Raw genomic sequence first — 23396 nt, 5'->3', positions numbered from 1 at the left:
GGAAGTGTTAGGGATCTGAGGATAGGGGAACAGGGGAAGTGTTGGGGATCTGAGGATAGGGGAACAGGGGGAGTATTAGGATTCTGAGGATGGGGAAACGGGAAATGTTAGGGATCTGAGGATGGGGAAACGGGAAGTGTTAGGGATCTGAGGATGGGGAACAGGGGAAGTGTTAGGGATCTGAGGATGGGGAAACGGGAAGTGTTAGGGATCTGAGGATGGGTAACAGGGGAAATGTTAGGGATCTGAGGATGGGGAAACGGGAAGTGTTAGGGATCTGAGGTTGGGGGAAATGGGAAGTGTTAGGGATCTAAGGATGGGGAAACGGGAAGTGTTAGGGATCTGAGGATGGGGGAAACGGGAAGTATTAGGGATCTGAGGAAGGGGAAAAAAGGGAAGTGTTGGGGATCTGAGGATAGGGTAACAGGGGAAGTATTAGGGATCTGAGGATGGGGAAAGAGGGGAAGTGTTAGGGATCTGAGGATGGGTAAACAGGGGAAGTGTTAAGGATCTGAGGATGGGGAACAGGGGAAGTGTTAGGGATCTGAGGATGGGGAACAGGGAAAGTGTTGGGGATCTGAGGATGGGGAAATGGGAAGTGTTAGGGATCTGAGGATGGAGAAACAGGGGAAGTATTAGGGATCTGAGGATGGGGAACAGGGAAAGTGTTAGGGATCTGAGGATGGGAAACGGGAAGTGTTAGGGATCTGAGGATGGGGGAAACGGGAACTGTTAGGGATCTGAGGATGGGGGAAATGGGAAGTGTTAGGGATCTGAGGATGGGGGAAACGGGAAGTGTTAGGGATCTGAGGATGGGGGAAATGGGAAGTGTTAGGGATCTGAGGATGGGGGAAAAGGGAAGTGTTAGGGATCTGAGGATGGGGAACAGGGGAAGTGTTAGGGATCTGAGGATGTGGAACAGGGAAAGTGTTAGGGATCTGAGGATGGGAAACGGGAAGTGTTAGGGATCTGAGGATGGGGGAAATGGGAAGTGTTAGGGATCTGAGGATGGGGGAAAAGGGAAGTGTTAGGGATCTGAGGATGGGGAACAGGGGAAGTGTTAGGGATCTGAGGATGTGGAACAGGGAAAGTGTTAGGGGTCTGAGGATGGGAAACGGGAAGTGTTAGGGATCTGAGGATGGGGGAAATGGGAAGTGTTAGGGATCTAAGGATGGGGAAACGGGAAGTGTTAGGGATCTGAGGATGGGGAAACGGGAAGTGTTAGGGATCTGAGGATGGGGAAATGGGAAGTGTTAGGGATCTGAGGATGGGGAAACGGGAAGTGTTAGGGATCTGAGGATGGGGGAAGTGGGAAGTGTTAGGGATCTGAGGATGGGGGAAGTGGGAAGTGTTAGGGATCTGAGGATGGGGGAAACGGGAAGTGTTAGGGATCTGAGGATGGGGGAAATGGGAAGTGTTAGGGATCTGAGGATGGGGGAAGTGGGAAGTGTTAGGGATCTGAGGATGGGGGAAACGGGAAGTGTTAGGGATCTGAGGATGGGAAACGGGAAGTGTTAGGGATCTGAGGATGGGGGAAGTGGGAAGTGTTAGGGATCTGAGGATGGGGAACAGGGGAAGTGTTCGGGATCTGAGGATGGGGAACAGGGAAAGTGTTAGGGATCTGAGGATTGGAAATGGGAAGTGTTAGGGATCTGAGGATGGGGGAAGTGGGAAGTGTTAGGGATCTGAGAATGGGGAAACAGGGAGTATGGGACAGCATTATTTCTTCTTTCACTTTTTCAGAGCTGTTCGTAGGAGGTTGAGGGTGGGAGGGTGAGGCTGTGGGCCCATGGGGATGGCTGTGAATTGTTGGATATTTTCTCCTGTGGAGGATACCGGTGACCATCTCACTTAAGCCTCAGAATAGTCCTCCCATTTAACGAGAAGGCAGACATGGAACGACCTGCCTGAGTTTATAAGAGCTTGTCACTGGGGTTTCTGGACCTCAAGTCTGATCTTAACTGAAGGCTAGAATCTCTCTTCTGATTTTCTTGGGTTATTGGTTCTATGGAGTAGATTTTGCTAGTGGGAAAGTCTGTTTCTTATTTTTATCAAGTCTTTTTCATTTGCCATTGTTTTTATGAATTAAGAATCAGTCATAAATCTAGAAAAACAATTTGGCCTTTTCTGGTTCACCTAACTGTTGTGACCTCTGCCCTGTCATGGGCGTGGCATGGCCCGGCTGCTTCCTGTCTCAGCACTGGAGACCCTCTGTGGTGTGGAGAGGCTGTTGAGGAGACCCAGGAGGTTAGAGAGGTGCCTGCGGTCCCCCTTCTGTGATGATGCCCTGGCTCCACTGCTGTATAGGAATTGAAAGTGTGACTGCAGGGTGCTGCCTTTGCCAGGGTCTCAAACTCTGGGTTACCATATACCTTCCTTCCTAGAATGGTGTCCTTGAAGCAAGCCGCCTCTGGGATAACATGCGGAAGCTGGGGGAGTGCACAGAAGAGGCGTACCAGATGACTCATGACGGTAGGCAGCTGCCGGATGGCGGGGACTGGCAAGTGGGACTGCCTTCCTGGAGTTACAACTCCCGCCTCTCTCCTTATTTTAGGCTACTTGAAACTCTGGCAGCTGAGTAAGCCTTTGCTGGCCTCTTTTGACGCCATCTTTGTGGATGAGGCTCAGGACTGCACACCAGGTGATACGCTGTTCAGGACATCAGTAGTCTCAAATACGTAGAAACAGCACTATGATTATGTAAGAGGACACCTGTGTGAACTAAGTTGATTATTCTTATTTGTGATAAAGAAGAGGATCTTCTTAATCACCTTAGGATTTCAAGCTGCCCCTTGCCCTCACCCAAGCAGATTTCTCTGTCACCATAGGTTTTACTTAGGTTATTCTTAACATGTTGACCAAGTTGTAGACCCGCAGACGATAGGGACCTAGATTCATGCTCAGTGGGAAGAGATCGTCCATTGAGAGGGAGAAGCTTGTGTTGTTTGTTTCTCAAGTGGCTAAGAGAGAACAGACAGTGTTAATGAGTCTGACTTTGTAGGTCAATTTCGAGTGCTGTAACATTAAAGACAATTTGCCTCATTTTAGATTTGCCTGTGTAGTTTTCTTAGGTTCCAACAGTTCATCCAGGGCGAAACATAATCTGCATTCCTAGGACCAGAAACTGTTTCTTTTGTCCATTATAAAATAGCTGCTTTTGATGGAGTGTGCCTGTCCTGCAGGAAAAGGCGACCTTGAGGTCCAGGGTGCCCTGGCTTAGCTTCACGGAAGTGTTTTGTCCTTTTCTTTTTGCTGCCTGGGGTGGAGGCCTCAAGGTTTCTCACTTTTCCTCTCATTGGTTACAGCTATCATGAACATAGTTCTGTCTCAGCCATGTGGGAAAATCTTTGTAGGGGACCCGCACCAGCAGATCTATACCTTCCGGGGTGCGGTCAACGCCCTGTTCACAGTGCCCCACACCCACGTCTTCTATCTCACGCAGGTAAGTGCACGCTCTGCATCGGAGCCATTTCTTTTCCCTCCCAGTGTCTTACGTGCTGGGCCCTGTGCAAGGTGGTATGCCAGGCTCACCAGAGCTAGCAAATCCTTGCTTCTAAGTAGTGGTTCTCAAAGTGTGGTTCTCGGGGTCTGCCAAGTCAGACTGTTTTCATAAGAGGTGCGTGCACAGCGGTCATCTGAGGAAGAGCTGCTGCGGCTGAACTGTGAACTGACGGCTGCTACCGCCTTGTATGTTTGTACTTAGAACAGTTGTTAGACCAGCGCTGGTTGTTCAGACTTGTGTATTTGGCACTTTTTCAAAGACGAATGAAACAAGCTGCGACTTCAGGGAAAATAACTGACAGTGTTTGTTGTCAAAAATAACATCTTTGCTTTCAAGTGAAATTAAAATTTTGGCAAACTCTCCCATAATGAACATGACAACTCACAGTGTCCTCGATTATGCGAAAAGTTTATTATGCGCGCCTTCCTTTCCAATCACATGTCTGCGTGGGGTTGAATTTTCTTCATGTGTGTCAACCAAGACAGCATATCACAGCAGACAATGCAGATGTGAACACAGGAAGCCAGCAGTCTTCTGTTACGCCAGGCATTGAAGAGATTTGCAAAAATGGAACATGGTGCCATTCTTCTTGGTGAATTTTTTTCTTTGTTCTGGGAAATATATTTCAAAAAATATGTTCTTTATGTCGTCACATAAGAGGCTTTTGGCTGGGCATGGTGGCTTATGCCTGTAATCCCAGCATTTTGGGAGGCCAAGAAGGACAGATCACTTGAGGTCAGGAGTTCAATACCAGCCTGGCCAACATGGTAAAACCCTGTCTCTACTAAAAATACAAAAATTAGCCAGGCGTGGTGGCTCACGCCTGTAGTGTCAGCTACTCGAGAGGCTGAGGCAGGAGAATCACTTGAACCCAGGAGGTAGAGGTTGCAGTGAGCCGAGATTGCACCATTGTACTCCAGCCTGGGCGACACAGTGAGACTCTGTCTTTAAAAAAAAATAGTTTTGAATCGTTATTTTTAAATGAATTAAAATTTCTAATATGATAAATATAGATAGATAGAGCTCACGTAAATAAAAGCTCTTTGGAGGCTTTTTAAGTGTGATTTTTAATTGTGAAGCATCCTGAGACCAGAAGTTTGAGAACCACTGCTTTTAAGAAACTCATTTCTACTTAGAAGAGATGTCTCGGCTGGGCATGGTGGCTCACGCCTGTAATCCCAGCACTTTGGGAGGCCGAGGCAGGCGGATCATGAGGTCAGGAGATCGAGACCATCCTGGCTAACATGGTGAAACCCTGTCTCTACTAAAAATATAAAAAATTAGCTGGGTGCTGTGGCGGGCGCCTGTAGTCCCAGCTACTCCAGAGACTGAGGCAGGAGAATGGCGCGAACCTGGGAGGTGGAGCTTGCAGTGAGCCGAGATCGCGCCACTGCACTCCACCCTGGGCGACAGAGCGAGACTCCGTCTCTTAAAAAAGAAGAGATGTCTCACTTGGATGAAAGTATCAACTGTGCTGTGTTTTGTGATGTTATTGAAAGTTCCGTAGTTGCCTCTGTTACGCTTCCCTTGAGCTCCTGCTGCTGTGGTGATTTAGGGTAGCATCAGTGCAGAAGTGTTTTGTTCTTTTAATAGACAATATTTTTTTAGAATAGTTTCAGATTTCCAGAAAAATCGAGAGGAGAGTTCTCATATGTCCTGTACTCAGTTTCCCATTACTAACATCTTATCATCTTATATTCATGTGGAACACTTGTCACGATAATGAACCAACATTGATACATTATTAATAGGCTGAAGTCCATGGTTCATTTGCATTTCCTTAGTTTTGAAATAATGTCTTTTGTGACTTCAGGATCCCATCCAGGATCTCACATTACATGTAGCCATGTGTCATAAGGCTCTTCTTGGCTGTGACAGTTGCTCAGACTTTCTCTATTTCTGATGTGACTTTCACAGTTTCCAGAAGTTCCAGTTAGGCATTTGTAGGCTGCCCCTGTGCTGGGATTTGTCTAATGTCTTTTCTCATGGTTAGGCTAGAGTTCTGGGTTCTGGGAGGAAGTCCAGAGGTGAAGCTCCATTTTCATCACATGCTGTCGAGGTGCATGCTGTCACCATGGCTCATGACTTGAGGTTGACCTTGACCACCTGGCTGATGTAGTGTTTGTCAGGTTTCTCCACTGTAGAGTTCCTCTTTTTTTTCTTTTTTTTTTTTTTTTTTTTTTGAGACGGAGTCTCGCTCTGTCACCCAGGCTGGAGTGCAGTGGCCGGATCTCAGCTCACTGCAAGCTCCGCCTCCCGGGTTTACGCCATTCTCCGGCCTCAGCCTCCCGAGTAGCTGGGACTACAGGCGCCCGCCACCTCGCCCGGCTAGTTTTTTTGTATTTCTTAATAGAGACGGGGTTTCACCGTGTTAGCCAGGATGGTCTCGATCTCCTGACCTCGTGATCCGCCCGTCTCGGCCTCCCAAAGTGCTGGGATTACAGGCTTGAGCCACCGCGCCCGGCCTCCTCTTTTTTTTCATCCTTTCCCTACTGGATGCTTTGGAAGGAAGTCTCTATACACTCAAGGAGTAAGTGTCCACGAATCTTCATAAATTATTTGGAATTCTTCTGCAAAGGAGATTTGTTTCTTCTATCCCATCTATTTAAATATTCAATCATTTATCTAAATATGAACTCATGGATATTTATGTTATAATTTCAGTTATGGTTCACTCAGAGTAGTTTTATAGTAACAAAGTAGTGTTTGTTTAAAGTCTAGTTTTCATTTGCTATTCACCAAAGCACCTGAAGTTGTGTGTGCATGAAAACAGGCCATACACACTCTGAGTGTAGGGAAGAATGATATCTTGTCAGCTGGAGGGGTGAAGGAAGCAGGGTCTTGGGCTGAGTTTTGAAGGTTAGGAAGTGACCTTGGTAGATGCAAGTCAGACAGAAAGCAGCGTGGGCTGAGGCAGGGCAGCGTGGGCAATGTGCAGGTGCTAGTGCTTCTGCCATGGCTGGTTGGTGCAGGGCAGTGGTTTTAAAGGTAGTATGGAGAGGGATCTCAAAGGCAAGGGGAGAAGCCCTCCTTACCCTATCTTAATCTTTTGTATGATTTAGACTTCACTAGATTTGATTTGGAGAAAAGGGTAGATTTGCTTAAAAGAAAACTTTACTATTTGTGTTGAGAATAACGGAAAATAAAGACTGCCGGGTTGTGAAGGGCCTAGAAAGTGAGCCTGTGAAGTTCGCTTTCCGTGCGGGGGGTCAGGAAGAACTTGTCGGGTCTGGCCTGCCCGGGCTGTGGTGGCAGTGATGGAAACGCACGGACACACCGCGGGGCGGGCTTCTGACTCCCTCTGTCTTGCTGTTTTCCAGAGTTTTCGGTTTGGTGTTGAAATAGCTTATGTGGGAGCTACTATCTTGGATGTTTGCAAGAGAGTCAGGAAAAAGACTTTGGTTGGAGGAAACCATCAGAGTAAGGCTTTGAGTTACTTTTCTCTTTTACGTTACAAAAGTTTTCGTCTTTATTTCGATTTGCCATAGAGTTTGTGCTCTCTCCCTAAAGGTGGCATTAGAGGTGACGCAAAGGGGCAAGTGGCCTTGTTGTCCCGGACCAACGCCAACGTGTTTGATGAGGCCGTACGGGTGACGGAAGGGGAAGTCCCTTCAAGGATACATTTGATTGGGGTAAGAGTACATTTCTGTTGACCACTTCATGCACAGAAACGTTGTAGATGAACATACCCAGTGAAAATGTTCGCCCTCATTGGGATTATCATGCAAGAAAGCATTTGGGTTTTTGACTCTTTCCACCGGGCTGCACCATGGCTGGTCTGTATCCCAGGCCATTCCGATTATGACAGTGAAACATTCCTGGAAAGGCAGACACAAGAAGGGCTGGGGACCTTAGTTTCCACTCTTTAAACAATGAATGCCCTTCTTCCCTTGACAATGCCAGTGAGGCCGCGGGTTACTGGAAGCTTTTCTGGTTGTGTGTTGTCGTTAGTGTGAGAACAGTTGAGCTGACAACACGCGGAGTACACACCTAGGCTCTAGTTCTGACTGGTCACTAACCGCGTGTGGCTGGGGGCAAGTCACAGCTTCTGTGTGCCTCATTCTCTCCACTCTGAGGTAAAATAATGCCTTGCCTTACCTGTTTCACAGGGAGTTAGAAGGATTCAGTGGCATGTTTACAGCATTTTTAACCCTGAAGCAAAGTTATATGACAAAAAGATATTCCCTCATTCATTTATGGAAATGTTTTCAAGAGCCTACTATGCATTAGGCACTCAATGAATATAGCAATGAATCCTAATCAAAAGATGTTTTAAGTTTATTTATAAAGACTATATAACAATGGTATAGAAATTTTGGAACCTAAAAAAGAACACATAATCCCAGTATTTCATATTATAGTTCTCATTTTTGCTATTTTTGTCTTTGTCCTTATAGATGTGTATTTTTGCATAATTGCAAGTATAGGGTACCTAGAAATGGATGCTGTTTTTCACTCAACACATAGGCATATTTTCCTTCATTACTGTTTTAATGACCTTGTAGTATTTGGTGTGGTAAATAATAACATAATTTAGCCATAGTCATTGTTGTAAGAGAGTAGTATTTTTGGAATATCATCCACACTGGCATGATGTAAAGCGAGTGGTTCTCGCTACCTCTCTTAAATCCACTTATCACCTGTACCATGTGTCATTACACGTGACCACACATCTGATTGTGGGTTATAATGTCAACTGTGTTATTCTGCCCGCTGTTTTATGTGAGTGTTTTACGTGTCCCTCCCTAAAAGATGTCAAGCCTTTGGAGTGTGAGGCCCTGGTCGTATCTGTCTTCTGTATGGGGCCTGGTGCTGTGTGAGTGCCAGAGCCCAGCCAGTGCTTAGCGTAGATCTGGGCTAAACAGGGCACAGTCAGGCTGTCTCCTCCAGGAGCTGACCTGTTAAAATGTAGAAGAATCTGGACCTAGAGACATTCTGTAGTTTCTTTTTTTTTGAGACAGAGTCTTGCTCTGTCACCCAGGCTGGAGTGCGATGGCGGGATCTCGGTTCGCTGTAACCTCCACCTCCCAGTTTGAGAGATTCTCGTGCCTCGGCCTCCTGACTAGCTAAGACTATAGGTGTCTGCCACCACACCCGGCTAATTTTTGTATTTTTGGTAGAGACGGGTTTCACTATGTTGGCCAGGCTGGTCTTGAACTCCTGGCCTCAAGTAATCCACCCACCTCAGCCTCCCAAAATGCGGGGATTACAGGTGTGAGCCACCGTGCCCAGCCTGTAGTTCTTTTCTCACAAGAAACAGTGGTAAATGTGCATGCCAAGCACTTTGTATTCAGGCACCGTTTGTATTCTTTAGAATCGTCTCATGTTCCTGGAAGGTGCTTAACTTGCCTTTTTATTGATGCGAAAGCGTGCAGCTATAGATCTTGCCTTTTTAAAAAGAGTAGGAGGAGTTTGAGGTAGCAGCGGTATCTTAGAATGTGGTCCCTGGGAGTGTTCAGGCCACGTGGCAGCCTCGCGCTTTCTGCTTCATGAAGTTTCCTGCTTGCCGCCTGTGCTTTGGGTGTAACTCAAGATCCATTTCCAAGAAACCATCTCATTTCAAAACCCCATCCCTGTATTTGCTTTATTTTGTTTTGTTAAAGCAACAACAAGCAAAACAAAACACAACAAAAAAACAAAAATCCCACCAAAAAACTTTTTCAGGGGATTAAATCATTTGGATTGGACAGAATCATTGATATTTGGATCCTTCTTCAGCCAGAGGAAGAACGGAGGAAACGTGAGTACCCGCCTGGCCTTGGTGCATTGGAAGGAAGCACCCAAGGGACAGGGACGAGAAAGAAGCAGGCCCGGTCTGAGTCAGGGACTCGTTTCCCTCCAGAGAAGGGAGAGCTAGAGCTCTCTTCCCATGAAGAGGGGGGTGCCTCAGGCCTCCTGTTTTCATAGATACTGACAGACTTTTCCAGATCCTCCCCACAGGAGCCTCAGTCTCTTTCCAACACTGGTCCCATAGGCTGTTTTCCCCTGCATCTTTCTGTCTGCCTGGGCCACTTTATACGTTGTACACTTCCACGTGGGCCCCAAGTGATAGTGTCAGACATTTCTAGAGCGCTTTTCTTTTCCTGTTGACTGCGCTATTTCAAATCCCTGTGAAGTAGGTGAGGATCTTGAGCCTAGAGTTTTGCTCCTCAGTCGGAGACGGAGAGGCCACCGCACTGCACTGACTTGCCCAGGGACACACAGCGAGTTAGTGATGCAGTCAGGCCTGGAACCTGGGTCTCCCCACTTTAAGACCGTCCGCTCTTGTGCGGCTGCTTAGGAACGTGCAGTACCTGCCACCATCTGTGAGTGGAGCTTGTGTCACCTTAACCTGTGCGTGTGTTCTCCTTAGAAAACCTCGTCATTAAAGACAGATTTATCAGAAGATGGGTGCACAAAGAAGGCTTTAGTGGCTTCAAGAGGTATGTGACCGCTGCTGAGGACAAGGAGCTCGAAGCCAAGATTGCAGTTGTTGAAAAGTATAACATCAGGATTCCAGAGCTGGTGCAAAGGATAGAAAAATGCCATATAGAAGATTTGGACTTTGCAGGTAAGGGAAACAGTTGGTTTTTACCTTCCCCCTAAGAGGAGGAGCAGACGGTCTGCTGCTGTTTTTTTTTTGTTTTGAGACAGAGTCTTGCTCTGTTGCCCAGGCTGGAGTGCAGTGGCATGATCTTGGCTCACTGCAGTGTCCCCCTCCTGGGTTCAAGCAATTCTTCTGCCTCAGCCTCCTGAGGAGCTGGGACTACAGGCGCCCGCAACCACGCCTGGCTAGTTTTTGTATTTTTAGTAGAGATGGAGTCTCGCCATGTTGGCCAGGCTGGTCTCAAACTCCCAACCTCAGGTAATCCACCCACCTCGACCTCCCAAAGTGCTGGAATTACAGATGTGAGCCACCGCGCCTGGCCTCTTCTGCTGTTTTCTTCCCTGTGTGAAATATCTTTGAGCAAAGATGGCTTTATTGCTTAAGGGAGAGGGGAGCAGGGTTCTGGTTCTTCCTCAGGGGCTCTTTATTTCTGTTCTACTTTCAAGCCCGTAGAATGCGATTTTCTAGTCCCAGGTCTGCCACGTGTAATGTCAGGCAAGCCGTGCAGCCCTTTTCTGGGCTCTGTCCCTTCATGTGTTAGATCCAGAGGGTGGGTAGAGCCACTCTGGCCTCTGGGGTGTGATTCTGAGAGGCACTAACTCCTGCAACTAATTTTCAACTTCTCTCCTCGTCTTTTTCTTTTTTCTGTTCCCGACAGTTGTTTCCTCTTTCCCCCTTTTCCCACAAAACTGCACTTAGGCAAGAACTGTTCGAGTTCAGAGTCAAGTGGGAAGCATGTATGTTTTTGTCATCTCGTTTCTTTGCCTTTGAAGCCCCGTCTAACGTGTGCTGTGTTTTTATCCTAGAGTACATTCTGGGCACTGTGCACAAAGCCAAAGGTCTGGAGTTTGACACTGTGCATGTTTTGGATGATTTTGTGAAAGTGCCTTGTGCCCGGCATAACCTGCCCCAGCTTCCCCACTTCAGAGTTGGTAAGAGGTGGCCGGGTAGTGTCAGGTGCTGTTGTAGTGAGTGGTGACTGAATTGTTCCTTTTCACTGCCTTGTTGTTTGTTGGATGCTGTGGCCTCCTGGTAGGGCACTTCTGGAAAAACAAAACCACAAAACACCTCCTAGTCTTAAACTTTTGATTCTTATACTGTGGTTTTTTAAAAAACAAAACTTCCCCAAGGCGCACCCCTCTGGGGGCTGCGTGTGGGGTGATGATGTTTGTGGTGGCCCTGTGAGCCCCGCGCTGCTCTCAGCTCCACCTGTGAGCCCCACGCTGCTCTCAGCTCCAGGTTTTTCACCATCAGGCTTTGAGTCTCCAGCCTCATGAAAGCTTTAACGTATAGTTTACTTGCTTACCAAGTAATTCCTTTAATTAATTCCTCTTCATTTATTAAAGAGATAAGAAAGTCACAAAAGGAGAAGTAGTAAGCATTCTGTATCATTTGTCTGTTTTTTTTTTGTTTTTTGTTTTTTTTGGTACAGACGGGGGTCTCACTATGTTGCTCAGGCTGGTCTCAAACTCCTGGGCTCAAGCAATCCTCCCACATCAGCCTCCCAAAGTGTTGGGATTGCAGGCGTGAGCCACCACAGACATTTGTCTGCTTTGTTGTTGTTGTTGCTATTGTTGTTGTTATTATTATTTTGAGATGGAGTCTCACTCTGTCACCCAGGCTGAAGCGCAGTGGTGCGATCTCGGCTCACTGCAATGTCCACCTTCCGGGTTCAAGCGATTCTCCTGCCTCAGAGTAGTTGGGACTACAGGCGCGTGCCACCATGCCCGGCTAATTTTTGTTTTTTAGTAGAGACGGGGTTTCGCCATGTTGGCCAGGCTGGTCTCGATCTCCTGACCTCAGGTGATCCACCCGCCTCGGCCTCCCAAAGTGCTGGGATTATAGGTGTGAGCCACCGTGCCTGGCCTTGTCTGCTTTGTAATAAATTTGTACTCAAGGCTGCTTTGTAATAAATTTGTACTCTGAGCATCAGTGCTTTTGCTTTGATTTTAAATCTTAGGATAAAACCGTTTGAAATTTATGTACAAACAAACAAAGCTGTCTGTTAACTGTAGGTTGGAAATTTGGGGCCTAGCACACATTGGCATGCTGAAAATGGAAACCACAGCATTCGTGACTGCTGGCGAATATAGAACATGATTTGGAGTGGAGAGAGGAAGGGAGGCGGCCATGGAGAAGTTTACTATAGTACCACCTTTTTCGCCCTTCTGGTTTACATGTTTACAAATGTAATTTTTTGGGGAACATGTAATTTACATGCCACACAACCCCCCCATCCAAAGTGTACAGTTCCGCAGCTTTTTGCACGCCGTTGGATCTGCTGCTCTTTGTTGAGTTCCTGCCATTGTGTGGTGAATCGAGATGGAAGATGAGATGTGCGGTTGGGCAGCACAGACACACAGCACACAGCACACCTGTGTGTCTTCCTTGTTGTCCCGTGACAGTGTCAGGCATTTCCAAATGGGAGTCTGGTAGTCCAGAGGCAGTGTAAAGAAATGGAAGGAGACAAGCAGACTCGGTCCAGCTCCCAGGCCCTTGATTAGCCAAGGTCTTGTTTGTAGGAGTGACTTAACCTGTCTAAGCCTCGGTTTCCCCAGCTGTCTCATGGGTTTTTTGTGAGAACTGGCATAATGACTGTAAACAGCCATCTGGCACATTGTGGGTGTCGAATAACCAATTAACACATTCCCAGGATTTACGTAGCAGGACTAAATAAAACCCAGTATTTTGTGCCACTAGTCTGCTGGGATTTGGTTTGTTTTTGGAACTGGCATTTGTAGGAAAATTTTGTATTTACAGCCAACAAATGTTGAGTGGTTTTCTGCAGGGAATGGATGGGGGCTAGTAAACATTTAGATGAGACATAAGGTTTTGTAAGCTTTTGTAAGGCTTTTTAGTTGAATTTTTTCCCCTTTACTTTGTTTAGAGTCATTTTCTGAGGATGAATGGAATTTACTGTATGTTGCAGTAACTCGAGCCAAGAAGCGTCTCATCATGACCAAATCATTGGAAAACATTTTGACTTTGGCTGGGGTAAGTGGAACGGGCAGCATGAGCTAACTTGATGCCATTGAATGTTATTTAGTCTGCATGAGGGGCTGACCTGGAGCCTTCAGAGGCCTTTGGATCAGGATCCTGGGTTGGAAGAGAAACGCTGCTTGCATGTGCAAAGGCCGACGACCAGTATAAGAAGTGTTCTAACCAAGGAAACAAAAATGTGGTTCTTTTCTAAGTCATTTCCTAATTCAGTTTTAAAAACTCTGTTTAAGATACCAGCAGTGGGCCAGGCACAGTGGCTCACGCCTGTAATCCCAGCACTTTGAGAGGCTGAGGCGGGCGGATCACTTGAGGTCAGGGGTTTGAGACCAGCCTGGCCAACATGGTGAAACCCCTTCTCTACTAAAAATACAAAAATTAGCCAGGTGTGGTGGCGTGCATTTGTAATTCCAGCTACTCGGGAGGCTGAGGCAGGAGAATCACTTGAACCTGGGAGGCAGAGGTTGCAGGGACCCAAGATGGCGTCACTGCATTCTAACCTGGGCGACAGAGCGAGACTCTGTCTCAAAAAAAAGATACCGGCAGTGGTCATGTATTTCTTAATTTCTCCCTTACTCAATTAGTTCTTTTTTTTTTTTTTTTTTTGGTCTGAGACAGGATCTCACTGTGTCACCCAGGCTGGAGTGCAGTGGCACAGTCATCACTCACTGTAACCTCGTCAAACTCCTGGGCTTAAGTGATTATCTTACCTCAGCCTCCTGAGTCACTGGGACTACAGGCGCATGCCACCACACCTGACTAGTTTTTAATTTTTTTTCTAGAGATGGGTTCTTGCTATATTGCCCAGGCTGATCTCGAACTCCTGGCTAACGTGATCCTTCTGCCTCAGCCTCCCAAAGTGCTGGAGTTACAGGTGTTAGCCACCTTGCTTGGCCCCTATACTCAATATTCATAGGGAAAAAATGCCAGGAAGGTTTTGTGCACCCAGCCTTCCTCCCTCTCACTCTTTAGTCCGTTTTGAAATGGCATCTGCTGCTGCTACCAATAGACTTTCCAGAAGAACACATCGTTGCCGGGGAGAGTAAGTGTTCAGGTACCTGGCCTTTGTCACAGACATGTGGAAAAGTGAGCTGGTCAGCACTCACTCTTTACCCTTCCCACACACCACCTTCTCACACTCTACTTATTTTTATCTCTTTTTCTGCCTAAACAGCTGGAGTATAAACCATTTAGTCTTTTCAACCCGTCAGAAACTAGAACAGAAATTTGAGCTAATAGTTACTACTTAGTCCATCTGTCCCTGAACCCAAGATATTTAAGCCTGAAACCTAAAACTTAAGTGTAAAAGTTAATATAAATACTCTTTCTTGCTTAGCTGTCTCCAAAACAAAGATTGTGTGTAGCAGGATGGTTTATTCTCAGTTCCATATTGCCTACTGTCATGGGGTGAGCCATGCCGTACTGCCGTACGTGCTCTGGGGTTGAACCACAGGGTGCAGGCAGGGTGGGCGGTCACCACTTTTGAGTAAATGATATTCAACTCTCAGAGGTATTAAGTGTAGTAGATCCCTGATGCTCATAATGGAATATTTATCGAGGGCCTAACACTTGCCAAGCACCTTTCTGGGTACTGGGTCATAACAGTGGGCAGGGAAATTCCTGCCCTCATAGAGCCCATCCAGGTGGGGAGACGGACAAGAAAGTGAACAAATAGGATTTCTCTTCACATTTTTGAGGAAGATAATATCAAAACTTAAAAGGGAGAAGCTTTGCAAATAAATACTCTACAATGACTCATCAGAGGGCAGAAGCTTCTTGCATAAAACTGATTAGCTTGCATATTTATCACATTTTTTGTGTCTCCTTTGTCATTTTTCCTCCAGGCCTCTGTTAGGTAGACTGACTTGGCCATAGGAATGTTTCCAGAATTTGAAATCTGATGCATTTTTCCCAAAGCAACTTTTTACCTGGGCTTCACTGAGTGCAACAGCTTAAGTGTCAGAGCTTAGAACTGAAGCCCTTTTTCTTTGGTTGCATCTTTACTGGCACATGGATCGTCTGTAGACTTTTCTGCAAAGGGCTAGGCAGCAAAGATTTCAGGCTGTGTAAGTCACATGATCTCTGTTGCAGCTACCCAGCCCCGCTGCTGTAATGCGAGAGTCCCTGTTGACAGTACATTAGCGAACAAGTGTGGCTGTGTTCCAATAAAATGGATTCACAGAAACGGGCATTGTTTGGATGTGGCCCATGTGTACTTTGCTGACCTCTGATTTAAAGAAAAGTGTGACCTTAAAAAATCTCTAAACCAGTATCCCCAGGAGTTAAGCATAATAAATCATTATGTACAAATGAACTCTACCTATACAAACATTTTTGCATAAACTTTGATTTATAAGTGCTTTTTTAGACCCTCTAGTATGGTTTTCTCATGGAAGTCGTGTTACAGAAGTGGTCAGGCCTGTAACAAAACCATGTTGTCAATTGGTAGAAGTGTGCGGGGTATTACCGAGCAGTGATACCATCTCACAAACATGGGCTACACGGGACTTTTCATTTTTGCTTATGAAAATTTTAAGACATTAAAAAGTAAAGAAAGCAACACACTGAACACTCATATACAAATACTCATGTACATATACCTATATGTACACATCTCCAAGAAATAGGTACTTTTTTTTTCCATAACTACCGTGCCATTTTCATATTTTATATTATAATATGTGGCCTCTACTACCCAATCCATACTTATGCTTTTATGATTGTCTCAGAAATGCTTTTTTACAGTTGATTTGTTCAAGTCAGAGTCCAAACCAACATTTGATCGCTTGTCTCTTAAGTTACTTAATAGAGAGCTGTGCAGGACTCCCTCCCCACTTCTCCCATGCTCTTGTCTCATTGCAGAAACTGGCTCATTCATCCTATAGAGCGTTCCCATTCTTAGTTTGCTTCCTGGCGTGGCTGTGTAACTTGTTCTGCCATTGCCTGTCCTGGCTTTCCAGTAACTGGAAGTTAGCTGTAGAGGCTTGATTAGATTCAAGCCTGCGTCTCTGGCAGGCTTACCTCCACAGGCCGGAGCGGGCTGTGTGCTTTGCCACATAAGGAGGCTCCCGGGAGCGGGTTAGTTTTTCACTGTTAGTGATGCTGATTGCTCATCTTTTGAAGAGGCACAGCTAGGAAATGTGTCTTTTTGAAAAGAAAGAAAAAAACCAGTGATTCATACTGATAATTCCAATCCCAGTTTTTAAACTTTGTTTGAAAGAGACAGGGCCTCACTCTGTTGCCCAGGCTTTAGTGCAGTGGCACGATCATGGCTCACTACAGCCTCAACCTCCTGGGCTTAGGCTCAGTCCTCCCACCTCAGCCTCCCAAGTAGCTGGGAACACAGACGTGCACCATCACACCTGGCTGGTGTTTGTTTGTTTGTTTGTTCTTTTGTAGAGACAGTGTCTCACTATGTTGCCCAGGCTGGTCTTGAACTCCTGGGCTTAAGTGATCCTCCCGCCTCAGCCTCCCAAAGTTCTGGGATTACAGGTGTGACACCAGGCAAATTTCAATATTTTGTTGTTAAATATAACACAAATATAAAAAACAGCATAATGCAGTTTAAAATGATGATGTTGCGAGCATCCACCAGATGAGAAGATGGGATCTGCTAGCCATCACAGAGCTGTCCTGGTGGCCCCTGGCCATCGTAGCACCCCCCCACCGCCCCCGCTTTCTGAGGGTAACTGCCATCTCAACAGATAGGCACTACCTTGCTTTGTTGCACAGCTGCGCCTTTGTTATTTATTTTTTAACCAGGTATGCACTGCCATCAGTAAGTGCTGAAAAATGATACTTTTTACACATGTTCTCTTCATTCTCCTGGGTTTCAAAAACTGCACTGTATCTGCATTATCAGAGGCTTTAGCCCTTCACACGTTCAGCCCTCATGAATTGTGTTCCATAATCTAGTTCACATTTAACACAAAAGGAATTTTACTTTTCTTACACTTGAATCTTTTCTCATACACTGAAATCTTGGTTCATAACAGTATTTGTTAATTACTTATTGATACTATTCCATGTATTTAAAAATAATCTTCAAAATAATGCCGGTATTAATGGAATACTGACTGGACTTGAAGATTTCCTAACAGCTCCATTTCTCCATTAATGATTTATTTATCATGTTCTGAAGCTACTTAAAGTAAGTCCTTTTTGCTTTTGTGGTTTTATTACCAACTTAATTTGCAGTTAGAAATGTATTTTATTTATAATATCTACAGAGATTGCTTTGCTTCTTTTTGATTTAATGGTCTTTTTTGATGTGTAAGGCCTGTTAATGTTTTCAAAGTCAAAACCTTGTGCCTGAGCATGGTGGCTCACTCCTGTAATCCCAGCACTTTGCAGGGCTGAGGCAGGCAGATCACTTGAAGTCAGGAGTTAGAGATCAGCCTGGCCAACATGGCGAAACCCTGTCTCTACCAAAAAATACAGAAAAATTAGCTAGTCGTGGTGGTGCACACCTGTAGCCCCAGCTACTTGGGAGGCTGAGGTGGGAGAATTGCTTGAACCCAGGAGGCAGAGATTGCAGCGAGCTGAGATTGCGCCACTGCACTCCAGCCTGGGTTACAGAGTGAGACCCTGTATCAAAAAACAAAAACAAAAAACAAAACAAAACAAAGTCAAAACTTTGTGCTGAGAGAAGTCTCATTACCCCCTCTTCACTTCAGACTGTTCTCTGCCTCCACCATTGGTAGTTATTTTCAACAATTAGCGATTAATCCTTCAGTGTTTCTTTATGCAAGTATTAGCAAATTCGTAGGTATTTTCGTATTCTCCTTTTCCACAAAAGGTAGCATTTCAGATACACTGTTGTGTACTTTGCTTTGTCACTTAGAAGCACTCATGGGAATCACTCTTTTATTTATTTTTTACTCTTTTATTTTTTGGCCTTTTATTCTTTTATTTATTGTCCTACCCAAATCAAGAAATCCCTCTTTATCAGCTCACAGAGCTCTCTCGCCCTTTCATCAGCTGCGTAGTGTTCTGTGTTGATGCACCGTGATTTATGCCATCCTCGCTCATGGACATGGTCACTTCCAGCCTTTTGCTTTCATTAATAATGCCGCATTGCGCAATCTTATGCACAGGTCATTTATGTTTTTGCCAGTGCATCTTCAGCATGCATTTCTAGAAGTGGAATTGCTGGATAAAGATAAATGCAAGTGTGACTTTTCAGTTGTTGTTTTGTTTTTGTTTTGTTTTGTTTTTGAGACAAGGTCTGGCTCTGTCACCCAGGCTGGAGAATGGCGGCACAATCTTGGCTCACTGCAACCTCCGCCTCCCAGGCTCAAGCCATCCTCCCACCTCAGCCTCCCGAGCAGCTGGGACTACAGGCATGTGTCACCACACCTGGCTAATTCTGTATTTTTTTGTGGAGACAGGGTTTTGCCTGTTGCCTAGGCTCTTCTTGAACTCATGAGCTCAAGTGATCCGCCCTGCCTCGGCCTCCCAAAGTGCTAGGATTACAGGGATGAGCCACTGCACCTGGCCAAGTGTGACTTTTCTAGATATGGCCAATTTCTTCATGGAGATTGTTACCACTTTAGAGTTCCACCAGTTGTATGCATAAGAGTGAAATAGGCCCAGTGCAGTAGCTCACACCTGTAATCCCAGCACTTTGGGATGCTTAGTAGGGCGGATCACTTGATGTCAGGAGTTCAAGACCAGCCTGACCAACATGGTGAAACCCTGTCTCTACTAAAAATACAAAAATTAGCTAGGCGTAGTGGCGTATGCCTGTAATCCCAGCTACTCAGGAGGGTGAGGCGGGAGAATCACTTGAACCGGGAGGCAGAGGTTGCAGTAGGCTGAGATCGTGCCACTGCACTTCAGTCTGGGCAACAAAGCGAGACTCTGTCTCAAAAAACAAAAACAAAAACAAAAAGCGAAGTAGACTTTTTAAAGCTAATTGGAAGGTTGTCAGTTGGTTGCTGCGTACATTTTGTTTTCCCCAGAGAAGAAAAGAATACAGAATCTAGAGAAATACTTCCGGGTTACTGAGACTGGGCTGGGCTGTCTGGCCTCAGGCGTCCTGCGAGGAAGTCGCAGAAAAACTGTTTATTTATGGGAACAGATTTTTTAAGGCTTTAAGACCTTGTGAGAGGTGGATGCACTCTGCTTTTTAAAAAACAAGCAAACCAACAACAAAAAAAAAAACAAGAGTCTCACTGTGTCGCCCAGGCTGGAGGGCAGTGGTATGATCTTGGCTCACTGCAACCTCTGCTTCCTGGGGTTCAAGTGGTTCTCCTGTCTCAGCCTCCCCAGTAACTGGTAGTACAGGTGTGCACCACCATACCTGCCTAATTTTTTTTTTGGTAGAGACGAAGTTTCACCATGTTGGCCAGGCTGGTCTCGAACTCCTGACTTAAAGTGATCCACCTGCCTCAGCCTCCCATGGGATTACTGGCGTAAGCCACCATGTCCGGCCTTTTTTGTTGTTGTTGATCACAGCCTGTGAATAAATTTGGGGATATTCTGTTTTAGAAGTGTTGAATTCAGTCTGTCCAGGAGGGAAGGCCATGGGGATAATGAAGATCCCGAGTTGGGCAGTAGTTCAGGGGCTAGGAAAGCGTGTTGAAAATAGTGAAGCCGTGGGTGGGGGTGTTTTGGAGATAAAAAGCGAGCCATTGCTTCCTGTGCTGCCTAGAATGCTGTCTCTTCATCTCCCAAGAACAGGGCAACCTTCTTTTTCTCTGACCCCTCCCCCTTAGAAAATACAGCTAATAGAATCACCAGAAGCCGTTTTGTTCATTTGTTTCTTTAAGTTTTGGGAAAGTGAAGGAAATTATTACATTGTTGAGGTGTTAAGTGACATGAAGTTATGTTTCAAAGACAGCTTTTTTTTGTGTGTGTGTGACGGAGTCTCCCTCTGTAGCCCAGGCTAGAGTGCAATGGTGCCATCTTGCTCGGCTCACCGCCTCCCGGGCTCAAATGATTCTCAGGCCTCAGCCTCAGAGTAGCTGGGATTACAGGCGTGCACTACCATGCCTGGCTAATTTTTGTATTTTTAGTAGAGATGGGGTTTCACCCATATTGACCAGGCTGGTCTCAAACTTCTGACCTCAAGTGATCAGTTCGCCTCGGCCTCCCAAAGTGCTGAGATTACAGGCTTGAGCCACTACATCTGGCCAAAGACAGCTTCTTGGTCTCACAGAATCTTAGATTCTTTTTGTTTGTTTGTTTAGATATAGGGTCTTGCTCTGTTGCCCAGGCTGGAGTGCGGTGGCACAGTCTCAGCTCACTGTAACCTCAGCCTCCCCAGAAGCTGAGACTACAGGTGTGCACCACTATGCCTGGCTAATTTTTGTATTTTTGGTAGAGACAGGGTTTTGCCGTATTGCCCAGGCTGATCTCGAACTCCTGGGCTCAAGCGATCCTCCCACCTCAGTCTCCCAAAGTGCTGGGACTACAGGTGTGACCCCCTACCCCTTAAATTTATATAAATAAAAACAGTTAATCTAGTGGGTTATGAGAGGCTTAAAAAGAGTGAAATGGCATAAAATCTAAAGAAATCAGAGAACACTGCATGTTAGGTTAAATCATGTTTTGTGAAACTTTTCTTCCATATGTGTGGAATAGCATTATATGTGTATAGCATTATAATGGTAACTGCATCAAAAACGGTTTGAGAGCCCAGCCCTGGAGAAACTTCTGGAATGGACAGGGAGTCGGGTACAAGGATGTTCATTGTTGCATTGTTGGAAATAGTTTGGAAACAACCGAGTAACCACAGCAAGGGAATGGGTAAATAAAATACAAGAGAGTGCTGTGACTGAGTCCCCTACAGCATTTTAGAACAACTAGGTGAGGAGGAAGCCAGAAGTGTAACATTCGTGTAAATAGACACCTGTAAAAGGAGACCTGTGTCCTTGGACACGTGTGTAAACAAGAAGCTATTTCACAGTGGGTTGGAGGCACCTCGCCAGGTTCATGGTCCTGGCTGTCCCTGGGGAGGGAAATGGAGATGACAGTCGAAGGGACTTCTGCAAAATCTGTGACTTCAGACATGATTTCACTTCGTCAGCTGTTAGTACTTGTTGGCCATAACTTGATTGTTTGCATGGTGGTTTTCGGTTCTTTTTCATACCTAGTAGGCAGGCCCTCTAAGAGTAAAGACCAAAGAAATCAAAATGTAGGACACAGATTGTAGAATAATTAGATCAATAGCCGGTCGTAATCCAGAAAATACGAAACTGTCCTTTGCTGGGCAGCAGGTGTGTGTGGTCCTGCTAGCGGATCAGCCGGTGACGTGGAGCCCCACGGGGCAGCAGCGAAGCTGACAGTGCCCTGTCCTTGTGGTGTTTCCAGCCCGGGAGGTCACTAGCGCTTCCTCTGGGTGCTCCTTTCCTGCCAGGCATGAGTGCCTTGCATGAATTGAGGGGTGTCTTCTCAGCAGCCACCTTTAGCTGGCACCGTGCCATCTGCATTTATGGATAAAGACAGGCTTAGCGAGGGTGTCATTTGCTCACTAGCACAGCCAGTACACGGGATGGTGGAAATGTACAGGGATGTTTGGGGCAAGTTTTCTTCAGGTCCTCTGTGTTGCCTACCTGGGTTGTAATGTGAATATACAAATAATTTTCTAAAGATTGAGCTGGGGATGCCTTAGCATAAAATAAAATCCAGAAATATTCTGGAAATGTCATTAGAGGCAATAGTTTTGCATGTTTATCCGTTAAATATATATATATATTTAAAAAGCAATCAGACTGTCAGTTGGACTGTTGGTAGCTTTGGAGGCAGGGAAAAGTTAGAGAAACTAAGGGAGAACAGGGCAGTCGGTGTTTTTCTCTTTCTGGGACTTAGAGCGCATCTAAAGGGTTCTCACTGTGTTTCCAGCAGACCCTAGCGGAGGTATCGCCATGATTCTCTTTCTCACTCTTTCCTTCTCAGGAGTACTTCTTGCAAGCAGAGCTGACAAGCAACGTCTTAAAAACAGGCGTGGTGCGCTGCTGCGTGGGACAGTGCAACAATGCCATCCCTGTCGACACCGTCCTCACCATGAAGAAGCTGGCCATCACCTATGTATGTCTGCTGTCTGTGGAACTTAATTCAGCCATTTGCGTGTTTTGCTAGTGAGCTTTATGCTTCTCTGGGTTGTAGGTGGGGAGATAAGAGAGAGCTGTGTGATCCTTTATTAGGGGCTTTTCATACGAGAGGCACGAGAAGTGTGCGGTCGGCCCCGGGGTCAGAGGTCAGGGCACGTGATGCTGCCTGGCCGTGCTGAAGCCATAGGTCTGGGAGGCTGGGTTGTGACACACGCTTAGAGGGAGAGCTGTTCCCTGGGGTCCCAACACAGCTTTTCTTGGTTGTTTATCTCAACTGGATAAATGGCTGTTTCTGCACTCAGGGAATTTGGGGGTGTTGAGGCCACCTAGATGGTGGTGCTGTGGGAGGTGTTATTCTGAGGGTGTGCACCCCTTTGAAAACATCAGAATTCAAATGCGTTGTCCCTGGGCAGCTGTGATGGTAACTCCATGCTTTTTGCTGGAAAATCCATGTTCTTTGGTGGTTCTCCTTAGCTCTCTTTCTTGTCCATCACCACAGAGCAACAGGAAGGAAAACAAGGGGGGCTACCTCTGCCACTCCTGCGCGGAGCAGCGCATCGGGCCCCTGGCGTTCCTGACGGCCTCCCCGGAGCAGGTGCGCGCCATGGAGCGCACCGTGGAGAACATTGTGCTGCCCCGGCACGAGGCTCTGCTCTTCCTCGTCTTCTGAGGCCAAGGCGCACGTTCTCCGCAGTGCAGAGCAGCTTGCCGAGGACCCCGCGTGAAGAAAGCCAGCGAGGGGGCTCCCGCTCCCTGAGACTCTGGGTTCACCCACAGCACTTTCTGAGGAAGAGGACACCAGCCCAAGCTGGACCTGCCATTTCTCCACTCCCTACAGACAGCCAGTCTCCACTTGCCTCCGCCCCAGACGTATCTGGTCGGGGAAGTGGGGGATGTTCTTTTGATAAAAAAAAAAAAAAACATTTTATGTATTTAAACTTTTATTACAAGGTTTCAATTAAACAGGCATCATAGCACTGGCATACCGCTGTGTGATGACTGCGTCAGCACTGTTGTTCTGAGCCTGCCCTTTTTCCCGTTTACTGTTTCCTACAGCACTGTCACCGTTCACATGACACAGGAAGCAGAGTACGAGACGTGACGTCTTGGGTGGGAATTGGGGCATCAAAATTGAGACTTTGGCCGGGAGCAGTGGCTCACGCCTGTAGCCCCAGCCCTGAATCCAGCCAAGGCAGGAGGACTGCTGGAGCTCAAAGTTGAGGCTGCGAGCTGTGGTCACCTTACAGTTCACTGT

The 23396-nt window shown here is 46.3% G+C and overlaps 1 protein-coding gene across 1 annotated transcript in view; it reads left to right on the top strand.

Moving 5' to 3' along the window:
• Positions 1-23124, top strand: part of FBH1 (F-box DNA helicase 1) — a 48147-nt gene extending 25023 nt beyond the window's left edge. The window contains 11 exon segments of the mRNA XM_011762724.3: positions 2385-2472; positions 2555-2641; positions 3306-3442; positions 6823-6922; positions 7013-7134; positions 9167-9242; positions 9855-10052; positions 10895-11020; positions 12976-13082; positions 21987-22118; positions 22641-23124. Coding sequence (XP_011761026.2) covers positions 2385-2472; positions 2555-2641; positions 3306-3442; positions 6823-6922; positions 7013-7134; positions 9167-9242; positions 9855-10052; positions 10895-11020; positions 12976-13082; positions 21987-22118; positions 22641-22811 — 1344 coding nt within the window. The 3' untranslated portion in view covers positions 22812-23124.
• Positions 23125-23396: the final 272 nt, after the last annotated feature.

Source organism: Macaca nemestrina, chromosome 9, assembly GCF_043159975.1.
Source record: "Macaca nemestrina isolate mMacNem1 chromosome 9, mMacNem.hap1, whole genome shotgun sequence".
Lineage (NCBI taxonomy): Eukaryota > Metazoa > Chordata > Mammalia > Primates > Cercopithecidae > Macaca > Macaca nemestrina.
The sequence above is the reverse complement of the archived record's forward strand: the minus strand, read 5'-3'. Positions and strand labels throughout refer to the sequence as shown.